The 16,582-nt window shown below is 49.7% G+C and overlaps 1 protein-coding gene across 4 annotated transcripts in view; it reads left to right on the top strand.

Moving 5' to 3' along the window:
- The window catches only part of Slc9a5 (solute carrier family 9 member A5), a 21,054-nt gene extending 5,514 nt beyond the window's left edge, over positions 1-15,540 (top strand). Inside the window, exons 2-16 of one of the 4 annotated variants that reach the window (XM_028768542.1) lie at positions 300-602; positions 1,982-2,145; positions 2,326-2,404; positions 2,702-2,879; positions 3,350-3,570; positions 3,785-3,987; positions 4,224-4,313; positions 4,410-4,480; positions 5,192-5,321; positions 5,917-6,005; positions 6,145-6,271; positions 10,092-10,262; positions 10,766-10,835; positions 11,481-11,615; positions 13,632-15,540. In XM_028768542.1, the coding sequence (XP_028624375.1) occupies positions 300-602; positions 1,982-2,145; positions 2,326-2,404; positions 2,702-2,879; positions 3,350-3,570; positions 3,785-3,987; positions 4,224-4,313; positions 4,410-4,480; positions 5,192-5,321; positions 5,917-6,005; positions 6,145-6,271; positions 10,092-10,262; positions 10,766-10,835; positions 11,481-11,615; positions 13,632-14,104 (2,504 nt within the window). In that variant the 3' untranslated portion in view covers positions 14,105-15,540. The remainder of the gene's footprint in view (positions 1-299; positions 603-1,981; positions 2,146-2,325; positions 2,405-2,701; positions 2,880-3,349; positions 3,571-3,784; positions 3,988-4,223; positions 4,314-4,409; positions 4,481-5,191; positions 5,322-5,916; positions 6,006-6,144; positions 6,272-10,091; positions 10,263-10,765; positions 10,836-11,480; positions 11,616-13,631) is intronic. The other 3 variants (XM_028768543.1, XM_028768544.1, XM_028768545.1) reach the window with 3 other exon arrangements.
- Positions 15,541-16,582: the final 1,042 nt, after the last annotated feature.

Below are 16,582 nucleotides of genomic sequence, written 5' to 3'. Positions count from 1 at the left end.
TACCTTGAACTCACAGCAATCTTCTTACCTTGGGTAAAGGAAGTCAGAGAAAGAGGAGATCAGTCCCTGAGAATGGCAGTGCAGGGGGGGGGCATTTTCAGTTTCAGAAAGGAGGGGGGAGGGGAAGCAAGAACAGCCGTGAAGAATTTGTAGCCTTGGAGTTGGAGATTCTGTAGTTCTTCCATTGGTCCTAGGGCCAGGGATTCGAACTTGGGGTAAACTGGTAAGACAGAATATTATAGGCCAGGCTGTGGGAGGATATCCCATGGTCTCTCACCTGTTGCCTTCTTCCATTCCAGTGTTTCACCTGTCCCGGAAGGTAACATCTCTGGTCCCTGAGAGCTGCCTGCTGATTTTGCTGGGCCTGGTGCTAGGGGGCATTGTCTTAGCTGTGGCCAAGAAGGCTGAGTACCAGCTGGAGCCAGGCACCTTCTTCCTCTTCCTGCTCCCTCCCATCGTGCTGGACTCAGGTTATTTCATGCCCAGCCGGCTGTTTTTTGACAACCTGGGTGCCATCCTCACCTACGCCGTGGTGGGCACACTCTGGAATGCCTTCACAACAGGCGTTGCCCTCTGGGGCCTACAGCAGGCTGGACTTGTGGGTGAGTAACCCTAGGGCCTAGGCCTTTTCAAAAACAAAGTCTTGCTAGCTCCATCCCCTAACTCCCTTCTCCAGCTCTGAAGGTCAGATGCCTGAGTCCCACTCCCTGGGAGCTCTGTTGCAGGTCAGACTCACCTGGAGTGCATGGCCGTCCTCCAGATAGGCTTCGGTCCTAATTTTGGTCTCTGCCAGCTGGATCTGTGCTTCTGCAGTATGAGAACTGAGCAGGGGCCTGGCTCCCAGCTGTGTGTGGGCTGCCGAAGCTCAGGAGCCTTCAGAAGCACTCTGTCGACTCCTGCCCTCTGTCACACGCTGCTATTTGCCAGCCCTGCAAGGATTTACAGTTCTAGGTCTGCTCAAGCTCTGCCAGGTGGTTTCCAGTTTTTATTTCTAATAAATGCGTATTTTACATCCACGAAATGTTAACTGCTATGCCGGGTATTCTTTCTTACTGTGTCTTCTTAATAACTCCAGTAAGAGAGAATTTACCTCATTTAATGGAAGAGAAAGTAGAGCCTCTTGTGTTCATTTGGAAACAGGGCCTGGGCTTAACCTCCATTTTATTGAGGTTCTGCATTTAGGCCTTCACCCAACCTCTTCTTTATTTCCTGACATAAGAAATCCATTCAGTCCTGATATTGAAAATTCAGACTTCTTCTAAGGTAAAAAGGAGAAGCTTGCAATTCCCAGCTGGAAACTCCAATCTTGTATTCTTAATAAAAAGTGAGCTATTTGGGGCAGGAAGGAAAAGGAAGACCTCAGATTCTAAGCAGAGTAGCAATTCTAAATAATAATGGTACTGGTGTCTTACCATGTATTAGGCACTAACTAAATAAAGAATTTTTTTGAGATTGATACCATTTCCTTTTTGCATATGGGGAAACTGAGACTCACAGGGTTATGGACATACTCAAATCCCACCTACAATGCTTTTCCTACTGCGACCAGGCCTTCCTTTCAAGCTGAGAACTGTGTACACACCACATCCATCCGTTGGCTGAGAACCACAGGTGTGGGAGAACCCATTTCCTGTTATCCTGGGTAATAAAGGCAGCCAGCAGCCAATTCTACCTACTGTCAACTTACTTTTACTTTTACTGTTGCTGCAGATTTATTACCAGCACTGCCTGAGTGGCTTTGCAGCCATCTTGTGAGTTAGGCAAATAAAGAGTCCTATTACATCAACAAGAGCCCATATCATAGCTGGCGATTGCAAAGCCAGGTCTTAGACACATGCAGGTCAAGGTCAAGCCTGTAGGGTATAGGCCGGTCTCCTCACCTTTCTGATTCCAGTAGGAAATCTTGCAGCCTTGTCACAGGAAGTCCTGTCAGAGGCAGTCATCTTCACCAACCAGCCCTATCTCTGTCTCTCCCTGGTAGCTCCTAGGGTACAGGCGGGCCTGCTGGACTTCTTGCTGTTTGGGAGCCTCATCTCAGCGGTGGACCCTGTGGCCGTGTTGGCTGTCTTTGAGGAGGTGCACGTCAATGAGACACTCTTTATCATCGTCTTCGGCGAGTCTCTGCTCAATGACGCAGTTACCGTGGTGAGAATGTGTGCTGGACTGCTGACCCCTGACCCTAGGCGGCCTATGGGATATCTGGTCAGGCTTAGACCTTTCCTCCTAGTCCCCCGGGCTGGAAATAGGATCTGAGCTTTCTTCTCTTCCTGCCTACTTCCCCTCCATGGCCTCCCCCTACTTCCTGCCTCTCCTCTTGTCACTCAGGTGCTGTACAAGGTCTGCAACTCCTTTGTAGAGATGGGTTCTGCCAACGTGCAGGCCTCTGACTACCTAAAGGGAGTCGGTCAGTATTTCTCCCAGCATGGCGAGCATTCAATGTCTTCCTTCTCTGGATTGTTGCGACCCACCCAGCCAGCCAGCATTGGGACAGAGGAGGCTATTCTGATGCCTCATTCCTTCCTCTCCTCTATGGAGAAATGGGGTCTGGGAGGAGCTTGCCTTGGGATTCTAGTCTGGGATCCTGAGCCCCAGGGAGTGTGGTGGGTGCCTTCCTCTATTTCTTACTAGTCAACAGACTTGTCAGCCCAACTTGGGGAGGGTCTGGGCCAGGGGTCATGCTGACAACCCACTCCTCCCCCAGCCTCCCTGTTTGTGGTCAGTCTGGGCGGGGCAGCCGTGGGCTTAGTCTTTGCCTTCCTCCTGGCCCTGACCACACGCTTCACCAAGCGGGTCCGCATCATCGAGCCGTTGCTGGTCTTCCTCCTCGCCTACGCAGCCTACCTCACTGCTGAAATGGCCTCGTTGTCTGCCATTCTTGCGTGAGTCCTGGGGCTATCACAGGCAGGAAACTGGGAAAGGGAAGGTCACATTTTACATGGAACCTGTGGGCCTTACGGAGCCCTTATGGTAGTGGACACCTCATACTCTCTCTTCAGAGGAGGCTAGGCCTCAGGTTGTGCTCTAGCACCTAGAACTGTCTGAGTACCTGAAGGCTCACACTTCCTCTACCTGAAGTGCAGGCTAAGCTGCCAGCATACTTCAAGGCCTGAAGCCACTGGTTGGTATGGGTGTAGCACCCCCAGAGGGTTTATTAGTCAATCAAGAGGCACTAATGGGAAACCCAGAGATCTGTTATTTATTCCAGGACTACCGATAACTAGTAATCTTCATGCATCCTTGAGCTCTGGCTTGGGGAATCTGATACCCCATGATAGGCAGCACCCCTACCTGCTGCAGAGGGACTGAGCCTTCAGGACCCTCCGTCACCTGCAAGTTGTCCCTCCCCCAGGGTGACCATGTGTGGCCTGGGATGTAAGAAATACGTGGAGGCCAACATCTCCCATAAGTCACGCACAGCTGTCAAGTACACAATGAAAACGCTCGCCAGCTGTGCCGAGACGGTCATCTTCATGTTACTCGGCATCTCAGCCGTGGACTCTTCCAAATGGGCCTGGGACTCTGGACTGGTGCTCGGCACTCTCTTCTTCATCCTGTTCTTCCGAGCCCTCGGTACTGCTGGCGCCCTCTGCTCCCCTGTCCCTTTCTTTCCCCTCTCACCCCTCATGCCCTCAGTCCAAGTTCACATCCATGTTAATTCCCATGCCTCTCCTCAATGCTCGCCTGTCCCAACCCCTGCCAGATCTTAGCCCAGATGCTTGGTGCTGGCCTTTCAGTGTCCTCCGCTCCCAACCCCTTGCTCCTGCTGGCCTCCCTCCTGCTGTAGGCGTAGTCCTGCAGACGTGGGTGCTGAATCAGTTCCGGCTGGTCCCTCTGGACAAGATTGACCAGGTGGTGATGTCCTATGGGGGCCTTCGGGGGGCTGTGGCCTTTGCTCTCGTCATCCTACTGGACAGGACCAAGGTCCCTGCCAAGGACTACTTTGTGGCCACCACTATTGTGGTGGTCTTCTTCACAGTCATCGTGCAGGTGGGAGTGCCCAGGAGCTAGGTGGGGAGAGGTTCAGCAGGCCCTGGGAGAGTCTTGGAACACACTGGGACAGGGCCTTTCGTTTTCCACTGGGGGAGGCAGGGACCTGACTTCCCAGGCCTCGAGTGTAATGGGTTGAGGCAAAACTGAGCCTCCCCCCACCTTTTTTTTTTTTTTTTTTGAGAAAGGCAGCAGGGAACTGAATGGGACAGGGCTTACCTCTTGCCTGTCCATAGGGTTTGACCATCAAGCCACTGGTCAAGTGGCTGAGGGTGAAGAGGAGTGATTACCACAAACCCACCTTGAACCAGGAGCTACATGAGCACGTGGGTACCAGAGCCCCATCCCTCCACCTGCCCCTCTCTCCCTTCTCCTACGTTGGCAGAGTCCTGATCCAGTCCCCCTACCCACCCCCATTCTAGACTTTTGACCACATTCTGGCTGCAGTGGAGGACGTTGTGGGGCACCATGGCTACCACTACTGGAGGGACAGGTGAGGGAGCTGCCCCGAGGCTCCTTCAGCAACAGTAGCCCTACCAGCCCGGGCAGCATGGGAGATATGCCACCCTTCTGAGAAGGGACACAGCCAGGTTCAGGCTGCGTGACCTCAAGCCCTTCTTCAGTGGCACGCCAGTGTTCTCAGGATCAGATAGAGCTCCCCAGGGTGGCCTGCTAGACGCTGCATGGTCCGGCACTTGCCAGACTCCCACCCTGTTATGCTCTGTTCTGTGTTTGGTGGTTTGTCTGATAACTACACAGACCCTATTTAGAGCCTCAGAGCCCACCATGCAGTCCAAGCCTGGCCACTGAGACCACTGGATGTGTTCTGTCTACCAGAACCCTGCCTCATCTCCCTCTTAGCTTAGCTTTGAATCATCCTTCAGTTCTAACCACAGGCATTGATTCCTTAGAGACCTCTGGCCTCTCTGACAAGGACAAATCCCTGTTATAATTATCCTTGGTAGTTTTTTTTTTTTGTCATGGTTATAATTTTTACAGTTATTTTAAATAACTTTAATGACAGACTCTCTCCTGAAACTGTAAAGGATATAAGAACAGGGACTATCCTTGAGATTCTCCTTGGCTGAGACTCATACCAAGAAAGCCAGGCCAGCGCTGGCACTGTCCCTGCCCTGTCTAGGGGAAGGGACAGCCAGCTACACCTTGAGGATAATAATCAGGGCTGGGCTGGCATCCTCTGTAGGTGGGAACAGTTTGACAAGAAGTACCTGAGTCAGCTCTTGATGAGGCGGTCAGCCTATCGGATCCGAGACCAGATCTGGGATGTGTACTACAGACTCAACATCCGAGATGCTATCAGCTTTGTGGACCAGGTGGGCCAGCAGTTACCAGGTAGGCCAGTGGCGGCTAGACAGGTGGTCAGCAGAGTAGGGTAGTAAGGGATGACAGGCAGACACACTTTTTAGCAAGGAGCAGGGAGTTGGAATTCCCAGCTGGCTCCAGGGTGTCGTGAAGTCACAGCTGCAGGAGTGGTCTGGTATTGACAGAGTCTGGCAGCCTTGTACAGAAAGGTGGGAAACAGCTGGACTCTGGAGTCAACAGACACAGTTCCGCTATTATCGTGGGTAGGCCAGATGCTTGGATAAGGTGCTTATGTTATTGTCTGAGCTTCAGTTTCCTCAGTGAGAGGAAAGTAACAATAAGGATAGGACTGCCTAGGTCAGATTTTGAGAATTGAGTGTGTGAAGTGTTTCAGTATCTGCTATAACCAAGAACAAAATAATGCCTGGGTGCATAGCTCAACGGTTCATCACTTGTATAGCATTCGAGAACCTGGGTAATCCCCAGCTCTGGCTCAAAACAAAATAGTGTTCAAAATAATTGTTAACGCCTGTTATTCTTTTCATTACCCTCTGTCCGGCCACTCCTCATCTGACCTTTTTCTGACCTCCATCTTGACTCCGACAGGGAGGCCACGTCTTGTCCTCCACAGGACTCACTCTACCCTCTATGCCTAGCAGAAACTCTATGGCAGAGACCTCTGTCACCAACCTGTTGTGAGTCCACGAGGCCCCCTTCCCCTTAAGCTCTTCTCCCCAGATCCTCCTGGGGAGGAGGCATCCACACCTTGCCTCTGCCCTTCCCCCATACCTGTCCTGCCCACTCCCCCAGCACACATATCCCTGCCTCCTGCAGGAGGGAGAGTGGCAGCGGAGCGTGTCTGGATCTGCAGGTGATAGACACGGTCCGCAGTGGCCGAGACCGAGAGGATGCCGCGATGCACCATCTGCTCTGTGGAGGCCTCTACAAGCCGAGGCGCAGGGTGAGAGCTCGCAGGATGTGAGAGTTCTGAGGGTGTCGGGGAGTGGACTGTAGAGGCGGTGGTCAGAGACTCAACAGGTTTGGTAGCAGCTTGTGTCAGCTGTGAATGCCCAGGTGAAGGCCATGGGTTTCATCCTTTACTGGGTGGTTATTGTTGATTAGGAAGACGTGCTGCAGAGTGTATATCAGATTACAAGGCATGAATTGAGAGCTGAACAGGTTGGGACTCTAGAAGGAAACACTTTGGATTCGAAGCTGGGCTTTGGGAGGGAAAGGAGCACACATGGAGATTGTCCCTGAGGGGAGAGGAAGAGATAGAAGACAAGAAGCTTTGAGGATGCAGGTCAGAGGTGGAAGCAGGGACCTGAGAAAGCCTCTAGAACCAGTTTAAAAAGAGAGGTGGATTAGTCCTGTGCAAATCTGGGGGCTTTGAAGCTTTGAGTCTGGAAAGACCCATCCTACCCAGGAGAGGATCTTCTATAACCCCACAAGGGGGCAGCAGGTCATTATCCTGGGCCTTTTGAAGTCGGAATCTGTTACTCATGGCAGCACTACACTGGGATAGAATATTGAGATAGAATTGGCATAATTTGGGAGCACCTCCCTTTAGTTTCCAGTTCTGCAGAATAAAATTTAAAGGTTTCCAGGTGGCTTTACTCACAGGCCCCCCCTACTCCCGCAGCCTCTTCTGCCTCTGGTGTGTGTTTGCCCATGAGAAGCTCCATGGAGGAGCTACTAGGGCAAGTGATAGAGGCTCCCTTATTTTCCTATTCCGGACTTGCTGTTTCTTCTGTCCAGGATCCCTGATTTGGCTCACCAATTTAGGGCATCGAATTATCCCCACATTCCGCCAGACACTCACGGATTCCTCAGATACTGGCTGTCAAACCCACCTCATTCCAAGTTGGTTTTTTTTTTTTTCTTTTAATGTTTTTCTTGTGCAAAATTTTGGTAGCAAGAATGAGATAACTCATTTATCCATTACCCAACTCTAATAATTATCTGTGCGTGATTAAATTTTTTCCGCTCCATAACCCACCACACCCTGCCAACACTTTATCTTACAGCAGACTCCAGACATATGACATTATCTATAAATATCTCAGTATATGGCAAGAACTCTTTGTCTCTTTTATTTTTAAATTTTGGCTTCTTTAAGACAGTCTTGCTAGCTCCCCTAGGACTGGCTTCACATTGGGAATCCTCTTGCCTCAGCCTCACGAATGCTGTGTGGTTATAGGTGTGAAACCACCACCTGAGCTGGCAAAATCTTTAAAAAGTAAAGTCAGGCTGAGGAGGTCGGAGGAGTAGAACGTTTGCTCAGCATCTATGAGGCCCCGAGTTTGATTTCCCAGCACTGCAAAAATCAATTCAAATAAAACTGTAGTATTGTTATTATAACATGATAATTCGTTATATCAGATGCTCAGACACTGTTCAATACATATCTGGCTTTTTCTTGCTGGTTTACATAGCTCAGGAAGGATCCAAATGAAGTTCGCAATTTATATCTGGGAAACATATCCTCCATTAAGAAAAACCTATAGCAGTTTTTCGTTTTTACCCTTGCTATTAATTGAAAAAACTAAATTCTTTATATGGAAGGATTTACCATTTTTTTAGATTTTGCTGAGCAGCCGAGTGTTATTTAGCACATTACTCCATTTCTTATATTTTCTGATTATTAAATCTGGAGCCTGATCAGGTCCAGGGGCTTTCTTCAAGTATACTGTATCCTTCTTATTGTGTTGTATCAGAGAAAGCACATAGTGGGGTGTGTGTGTGTGTGTATCTGTGTATGTGTCTGTCTGTCTGTGTGTCTGTCTGTCTCTGTGTATATGTGTGTGTGTGTATCTGTGTGTCTGTGTGCATGAGTCTGTCTGTCTGTCTGTCTCTGTGTATGTGTGTGTCTGTGTTCGTGTCTGACCGATGGGCTGGATTCAGTTTTTGCATAGTTTAACGCTGTTGTCAAATGCCATCTTATTTAATTTCGCCATCATTCCATCGTTTGGATCCCATGTCTGCCATCAGATGTCTCTTTCTCAGATTCATATCATCTGAACATTTGCTAAGCCTGTTAACTTTACATTCATCTAAACCATCATAAATATTGAACAGAATAGAGCAGAGGACAGAGTCCTGTGGCATGCTACTAAAGACTTTCCTCCAGACTGACATGGATGGAGCGTTTCTTGGGGTATGGTTACTCAATTAGTTCTGAATGCATTTAGTTGCACCATGGCACAGTCCCTAACTCCTTAACTTCTTTCCAGAAACAGCATTAGAGATAGATAGTGTATAGTTAATTGAGATAGAGCTTAAGGGGGGGGGGCGCTGGAGAGAAAGATCTGGAAGAGGTCTCCTCATTTAAGAAGCTTGATGGAATGCTTTTGGCTTCACCTCCTGGAGATTTAGATTCTGTAATATGGAGTGGAACTAAGAATCTGTTTTTAATAAGCCACCTGACGATTCTAGTGCAGCTGGTCTGATGCCTGCTGTTTTGAAACCTCACGTCATGTCACCGGCTTAGTTGAAGTAGAGAGAACTCATAAGATCTCTGGAGAGTGTTTAGAGAAACAGGGCCAAGAACAATACAGAAAAATATACACGGAAGAAATGGACAGGGAGGCAGCAAAGGGGAGAAGGGAACTCTTGGTGAAGGAAAAGCCTTGGGTAGAAGAAGGGCTAGCTGCCATCTTGAGGCCAGGCTTCAGAGCTTCTGAGGCTTCAGGACTGGAGACCAGGGAGGCAGTTTGGACTTAGAGAACGTGAATAGCATTTTTTGTGTTTAAGGAAGGACTAGACAGAGAAGTGTCCAAATCAATTGATAAGATCTTGGCCTCAAAAGAAGGGAGATGGTAGTGTCAATGAAAGGACTTTAGAAACAAGGGCAGGAGCTTGTCTGAAAGCAGAGGGTAAGTGGACACCGGGATTCCTTAGTAAGAAAAGTAAAGATGCAAGAGGAATGGGGGAGGGGGAGCTGAGCACTGAGGGATTCAGGAAGGAGTGAGCTGAGACAGGGCCACTTTGCCCCAGAGGTGGGGTGGCATTTCCAGGTACATAGGGAAAGGAGGAAGGTGGATGGGAGACTTGAAGGAGTCTCAGAAGTGGGTCAGAGAGACAGGAAATGTGAGGGCTAAGAAAAGAACCAAATAGAATGTGAGGTGAAACAGAGTGACCAGGGATGCTCTGGGCAGTGCTTTGTTGAGTTCTTCCCACTGGAGAGGAAGAGACTCCCAAGCCACCAACGGCAGAAATAGGTAGGCTGGGGGAGGGATGGATGTCTTGGCCTTTCTGAGAAAGAGTTAAAAGAAGCAGATAAAGGGTTGGCTCTATATTAAATAAGCATTGGCCAAGAGGATGTAGGGTTCAGGGCAGACTCGTGGGAAAGTCCAAAGCATAGGCCTGGGGGTGTGGTAGGCCTGATGTAGGAATAGCTAGGAGACTAGCTGCCAGAAGGATCCTTGGTGGCTACCTGGGATCGGGACACAGCAATAAATGCAAAGGATATGGCTCTGTGATTTTACAGTAGCCCCAGGGATCAAAGTACAGAGCTCCCTGCCTCTTATCACTCCAAATTAGAGAGAACTGAGGGAACGGCCGCAAGGGACTTATCGGGAAAAGGGAAATTTTTCCTTAGTGAACCAAATACAGAATCTCTGGCTATAATCCCTTTGTATATTTTAATTTTGACTCCATGGTGAACTCTGGAAAAGCTGGGCTGGCAGGACCTGCGATGAACATGTTGGGGTTGTAGCCTGGGGTTCCTGTGGGAGGCTGAGGCACCCAGCCTCATGGCAAGATTGGCCTATCATTGCCAGTACAAAGCTAGCTGTGGCCGCCACTTCATCTCAGAGGATGCCCAGGAGCGACAGGACAAGGAGGTCTTCCAGCAGAACATGAAGCGACGGCTCGAGTCTTTTAAGTCCACCAAACACAACATCTGTTTCACCAAGAGCAAACCTCGACCCCGCAAGACCGGCCATAAGAAGGTGTGTCTTTTCTCTGGGACACCTCCTTTAAGGCTAGAGGCTGGTAAGAATTCTGAGTCGTCGGATCCTGAACTCAGCTGGAGGAGATGTTTAATCACCTTCAGGGTTTGGTGACTATAGCAGTTTGGGTTTCCTTTCCGGCCTGTCTGGGCTTCAGAGGGAGGGCAGCCTCTTGGCCGTGGGATCATTTGCTATGAGGGGTGAAACAGACAGGAAAAGGGCAGAGTTCTTGGCAAAGTGATTCTAGGAGTCCTTCAGCCAATCCAGGCCCAAGTATTCGGAGCCCCTGCTAGACAGTGGATGGATGACTCTAGGTTCCACAGTCACTGCCAGGCTGACCAAGGTATAGTGGAGTGGTAGACCATTGTGATAAATGGCCCTTCTCCCCTCCCCCTCCTTCTAGGCTAGGAAGGCTTATTCTGTTGACTTTGCCATTTCACAGGGTTTGGGAATGGGGTGGTAAGACCAAGGTCATAGTCTTAGGTTTGCTTTCTGGTCCTCAGAAGGATGGCGTGGCTAATCCCGAAGCTACAAATGGGAAGCCTCCTCGAGACCTGGGCTTTCAGGATACAGGCAAGCAGGGAGCTGCAGGGATGGAAGGGAGGTGGGGAAGGGAAGGAGCAGGCCTGCCATCCTGATCCTGGAGGCTCTCCTTGGAATGCTTAGCACCAGGAGCTGGGTCCCTCTCCTCAGGGACTAGATGGACACACTTGAGTGTTGGAATAGTTCAAATCTGCATACCATGTATGGTAAAATTGATAATTCTGACTATGAACTATTAAGGACTCAGGAAAGGTCATGGAGACAGACAGGTAGAGTGGCTGGGCCTCCAAAGATAGGTGGAACTGAGGCATAAGGTCTCATCATCAAAACCTAGTTCCCCGTGAGCTGCATTTGTTAATGGGCCTTCCAGCCTTGTGGGTGCTGATATCATCAGTTGGGCTGACAACAGAAAGAGCTGGGAAGTGTTGCCCTCATGGCTTTCTCTGAGGATTTAGCACCCTTGATTGCCTCCTTGGGCTCTGTAATCTACTTTCCCCCCATCACGTCCAAGACTCGAGGCCACTGCCCAAAACGGCTGAAGAAGATGCAGGTGCTTCTGCTAACGTGAGCTTTAGAGGGGACAGAGAGGGCAGGAGCTGACTTGAGGTTGTCTGGTATCAAGAAGCAGCCACTGACTGGGTTGGCTGGCCTGACTCGGCTCTCACCCTTGTCCAGCTGCCGTGATACTAACTGTGGAGTCTGAGGAGGAAGAAGAAAGCGACAGTTCCGAGACAGAGAAAGAGGATGATGAAGGGATCATCTTCGTGGCTCGAGCCACCAGTGAGGTTCTCCAAGAAGGCAAGGTCTCAGGTAACGACTTCCTTGTAGCCTCACTCCCCTGTGCAGCTGGCTGTGTCCTACTCACCACCAGCATTCACTAAGCATTTTGACTATCAGAAATCTTGTACAGTGGTCTACCTCAAACTGTTATGGTATCCAAGATGGGGAAACTGAGCTCACAGAGCTTTAGAGCCTCGTCCAGAATCACATGATACAAAAAGGATTTGAACTTGGCCCAGCTAGTCACTAGTCACGTGACTCAAAGGCCACAACCCAAGGAACACAAAGTGATGAGGAGACCTAAAAGCATGTGCCCCAGGTCTCTTGTGACCCAGGCTTAGCACACCTGCCCGCACGAAGAGCTCCGAGTGAGGAGACTGGCACCTGACCTTGGGAGAAAACTGAGTCTATCGAAATGGACTCCTTGTGCATAAGAAGCGGTATTCATGCTTCTGCATGTGGAGCTCTCCCTCCTAATGTTAGGTTTCAGTGGTAGTTGGCACAACCTCTCAGGGGACAAGGAGAGAAGTCTATTACAGAGAATCTCAAAATATTAAATGACACAGTAGTGAAATGAGCTCCCATCTGCCCACGTCTCAGCTTCCTCCACTGTGACCTATGACACTTGCTCCCCAGGGTTCTTAGGAAGAAAATCTCAAAATCTCAAATATCATCTTGTTTTATCAACCAGTACTTACTTCAACATACAAGATAAGTGTTCTTAAAGACACAACCACAATATCATAACCATATATAAAATCTTTCTCATAAGACACCTAGCTGGGAGTCAGATTTCCTTGGTTTCTTGTTTATTTATGTTGAGACAGGGTCTCATTATGTAACCCAGGTTTGCCTTGCATTCCTTAGGCAGCCCAGCTGGCTTCAAACTCACAATTCTCCTGACCCTGCCTCCAAGTCCTGGAAGTACAGGTGTGTGTGCTACCTTATCCAGCACCTTTGCAGCAGTTTTGTGCAAGTAAAGATCCAGTGTAGACCACACATTTAGTCCCCTCTAACCTGAAGAAGATAACCCCTAATATTACAAAATGGTTAAGAAGGTGGAGGTGCCAGGCGGTGGTGATGCACACCTTAAATTTCAGTGCTAGGGAGACAGAGATAGGTGGATCTCTAAGTTTAAAGCCAGCCTGGTCTACAGAACGAGTTCCAGGACAGCCAGAGCTACACAAAGAAACCCTATATGAAAAACACGAAACAAAAGAAGGTGGTGGTGTAGAAAGTTCACTCCAAAGGGGATGTCAGTGATGTTCAGAGTCTTTTTTAATTAACTTATGTATACAGCATTCTACCTACACATATGTCTGCAGACCAGAAGAGGGCATCAGAACCCATTACAGATGGCTGTGAGCCACTATGTGGTTGCTGGGAATTGAACTCAGGACCTCTGGATGAGTAGTCAGTGCTCTTAACCTCTGAGCCATCTCTCCAGTCCCCATCTGGAGATGTTTTTAAAGATTTATTTTTTGTGACTGTAATGAGTGTGTCATGTCTAGTCCATCTAGCGGATGCTGTCAGAGGCCAGAAGAGGGCAGGGAATCCCCTGGAGCTGGAGTTACAGGCAGTTGTAAGCTGCCTGACATGACTCTGGGAAAGGAACTGAGCCTTCTGCAAGAACAGCAAGTGCTCTTAACCTCTGAGCCACCTCTCCAGCCCCATCTGGAGTTGTCACAGTTGTCGTCATAGCTCAGTAGGATGTCTCACTGGTTGGTCAGAATGAGGCTTAGCAAGATGCAGTCTCTGAGCTGACGCTGCTGGGGCTGCTGCAGGTGATCAGAGACAAGGCGTGCTTCTTGTTTGGTTTTCCTAAGCTGTAGTTAATTACCATTTGTTCAGTATGTACCTGTGGACAACTGTTCTGTGTACAGCTCTCTCTGCTAGTTCGAGGACACCAGACAAACCAAAGCGGTCCAGAGCTTCCTTCCCTGGAGACATTGAGTACGGCACAGATGAGTGTAATATGGTGACCTCGGGTGCGTTTGAGGATTCCCCTACATTGACAATAAACTCGTATACTCTCTGTGTTCTCAGGGAGCCTTGAGGTGTGTCCGAGCCCACGCATCATCCCCCCATCTCCAACCTGTGCGGAGAAGGAGTTACCCTGGAAGAGTGGGCAGGGAGATCTGGCTGTGTATGTATCTTCAGAAACAACCAAGATCGTGCCCGTGGATATGCAGACAGGCTGGAACCAGAGCATCTCGTCCCTGGAGAGCCTGGCATCCCCTCCCTGTACCCAGCCCCCAACTTTAAACCGCTTACCTCCCCACCCTCTGGTCACTGAAGAGCCCCAGGTTCCTCTTGACCTGTCTTCTGACCCTCGCTCTAGCTTTGCCTTCCCCCCAAGCCTGGCCAAAGCCGGCCGTTCTCGCAGCGAGAGCAGTGCCGACATCCCACAGCAGCAGGAGCTGCAGCCGCTCATGGGCCACAAGGGCCACACTCATCTTAGTCCTGGCACTGCCAACTCCCACTGGTGCATCCAGTTCAACAGAGGAGGCAGGCTGTAGCCCAGGGCCTCAGGGAGGAGCAGGATGTGGAGCCCCTGTGGGGAGTGCTCCTCAGCATGGGCAGAGGGGCCTACCCAGCCTGGTATGGTATGGGGCAAGGGGGACTGAACTGAAGTGGTAACGGCCTCCTTGGGACTGGTCAGAAGGGTTTCCTGGGCTGGTCCTCATGGGGACCCGTCTTACCTCTCTCCCTGCCTTTAACCCTTCCCACTTTTCATTTCGAAAAATGGCTCAGGATCCAGTCCAGAGTTCTAGGGGAGAGGCCCACAAGCTGCTGTCCCTTCCCTAGGGCATCTTCCTGGACTTACTGTTGGCAGCTGTTCCTCCCCACAAAGCATCCTTCTTCAGTGGACACTGGTCCTCCCTGACCTCCACCCCCTCTCCAACACCAGGTCAGGATCAGTGCACCGACAGTGAGGCTTCATGAGGGCCTGGTCCTCAGAGTGACTGGGCTAGGACAGAGGGCAAGCCTCAGTCAGTTCAGCTAACTTGTTGGGTCAGCTACGTGAGTACTACATCTTGCTTTAACACTTTCCCTTTGCTTCCAGTTACTGAGGTCATGGTGACTCTTTTTCTAGGACCTAGGCGCTGGGCCAGGCTTTTGTTCAGACCTGCTTCCTAGCCAGTCTACTGCACTAGGTCTAAATCTCGAACTTTTCTGGGGCTTGGATCTGAGATTTTAAGAGCGGGAGACAGGCCTCTGGGCCCGTCACCACCTCAGAATTTTTCCAAAGGGAGAAGGAACCAGGTACCCCAGGGCCACTACACTATTACCATTGGAGCTGGGATGCCTGGCTGCAGTGTTTGGGGGCAGCTAACTAACAACGGGTGGCTTTCCTGGGGTTAGCCCTGCCGTGTGTTTTCTACCTTAAACCCAAGATACATTAAACATCTCTCAGATGGATGACTGTCCTCTGTCCATTTGTCTCAAGCTTTCAGGGGTGGGGACAAGAAGGGGTCTGCCTTTCAAGATTTTTCCGGAGTAGAGAATAGTAGGGCTATCTTAGGCAGCACTGTTAGTCCCTCTGGTCCCTGGGCTTTCCCAGTATCACCCCACTAGCAGGAGGCATGCAGTGGCAGTCTAGGGGTTCACTATATGGGTTGGAGAAGGTGGCGTCTCAGAACTGGGAATCCACAAATGGGAAAGGCCAGCAGTGGGGTCAGAGTCTAAGCTATCCAAGGACGAAGCCTCTATGTGCAGGACCACGGAGACATTTCTAGGAAAATGTAAGCACAGCCATGAGCCAAATGAGCAAGCGTTACTCTGCATGTGACAGGAATTCAAGCTCCGGGGAGCTGGGTACCCTGAGAATTTATGAGACAAAGGATGTGGGCCCTGAAATCCTTGGAGAACAGCATTCCCCGAGTCCAATTCCTACAGTCTGAAGAATTTTTAAAAGCACCTTTGAGAATAAAATGGCATAAAATTCACTTGTTTAAAATGTACACTTAAGTTTTTTGTTTTTGATTTTTTTTTTAAGATTTATTTTTGCTGGGTGTGGTGGTGCATGTCTTTAATCCCAGCACTCAGGCCGGTCTATGGGTTCAAGTCTCCAGGGTTTCAAGGCTATTGTGGTCTATGTGGCAAGTTCAAAGACAGCCAGGGCTACATAGAGAGACACTGTCTCAAGACAAGGTTTATTTTTATTTCTAACTGTGTGTGTAGGTCTCTGTGTCTGCGTGTAGGGATGTCCATTAGTGGAGGTCCCCTCAGAATCCAGAGGCACTGGGTCACCTGGAGCTGACGCTGTATGTGTTTGTGAACCTTCTGACATGGGTGGGGGAAAGCAAACTCTGGTCCTCTAAAAAAACAGCAAGCACTTTAGCCACTGGGCTTTCTGTCCAGCCTTAGTTTTTAGGATGTACAAACCTTCTCATGATATAAGAATAGAACATTTTTTTATCATCTCCCAACGAAGCCCTGAACTCAAGAGAAGTCACTCCTTGTCTCACGCACCACCCACCTATAGGCAATCACCATCCCACTTCCATGTCTCTAGGTCTGTGGACCTTGGGACACATTTTTTTTTTTTTTGGTTTGGTTTTTTGAGACAGGGTTTCTCTGTGTAGCCCTGGCTGTCCTGGAACTCACTCTGTAGACCAGGCTAGCCTCGAACTCTCGACTTCAGAAATCCGCCTGCCTCTGCCTCCCAAGTGCTGGGATTAAAGGTGTGCGCCATCACCGCCCGGCGGGACACATTTAAAGACCCACAGACTTGCTCATTTTTTCCCCTGTGTTCTGCATGGGGATAAGAAGGAAGAGTGACTTAGCTTTCTATTTGCTAACAGTGACAAGACCTGATAGTTAATTTAACAATCTGGAGTCAGTCCTAGCCTGTTGCCTAAGCTCTTTGAGCCTTAGTTTTCTCATCTCAAAAAATGGGATAGCTGGAGTAGCATGTAATGGCAAAACACCTTTAATCCCAGCACTGGAGAGGCAGAAGAAGAGGAATCCCTGTGAGCTCGTAGGCCAGCCTG

The sequence above is a fragment of the Grammomys surdaster genome, unplaced genomic scaffold (assembly GCF_004785775.1).
Source record: "Grammomys surdaster isolate TR1022 unplaced genomic scaffold, NIH_TR_1.0 187, whole genome shotgun sequence".
NCBI classification, from domain to species: domain Eukaryota; kingdom Metazoa; phylum Chordata; class Mammalia; order Rodentia; family Muridae; genus Grammomys; species Grammomys surdaster.
Note: the sequence above shows the minus strand (reverse complement) of the source record. Positions and strands in the feature narration are given on the sequence as shown.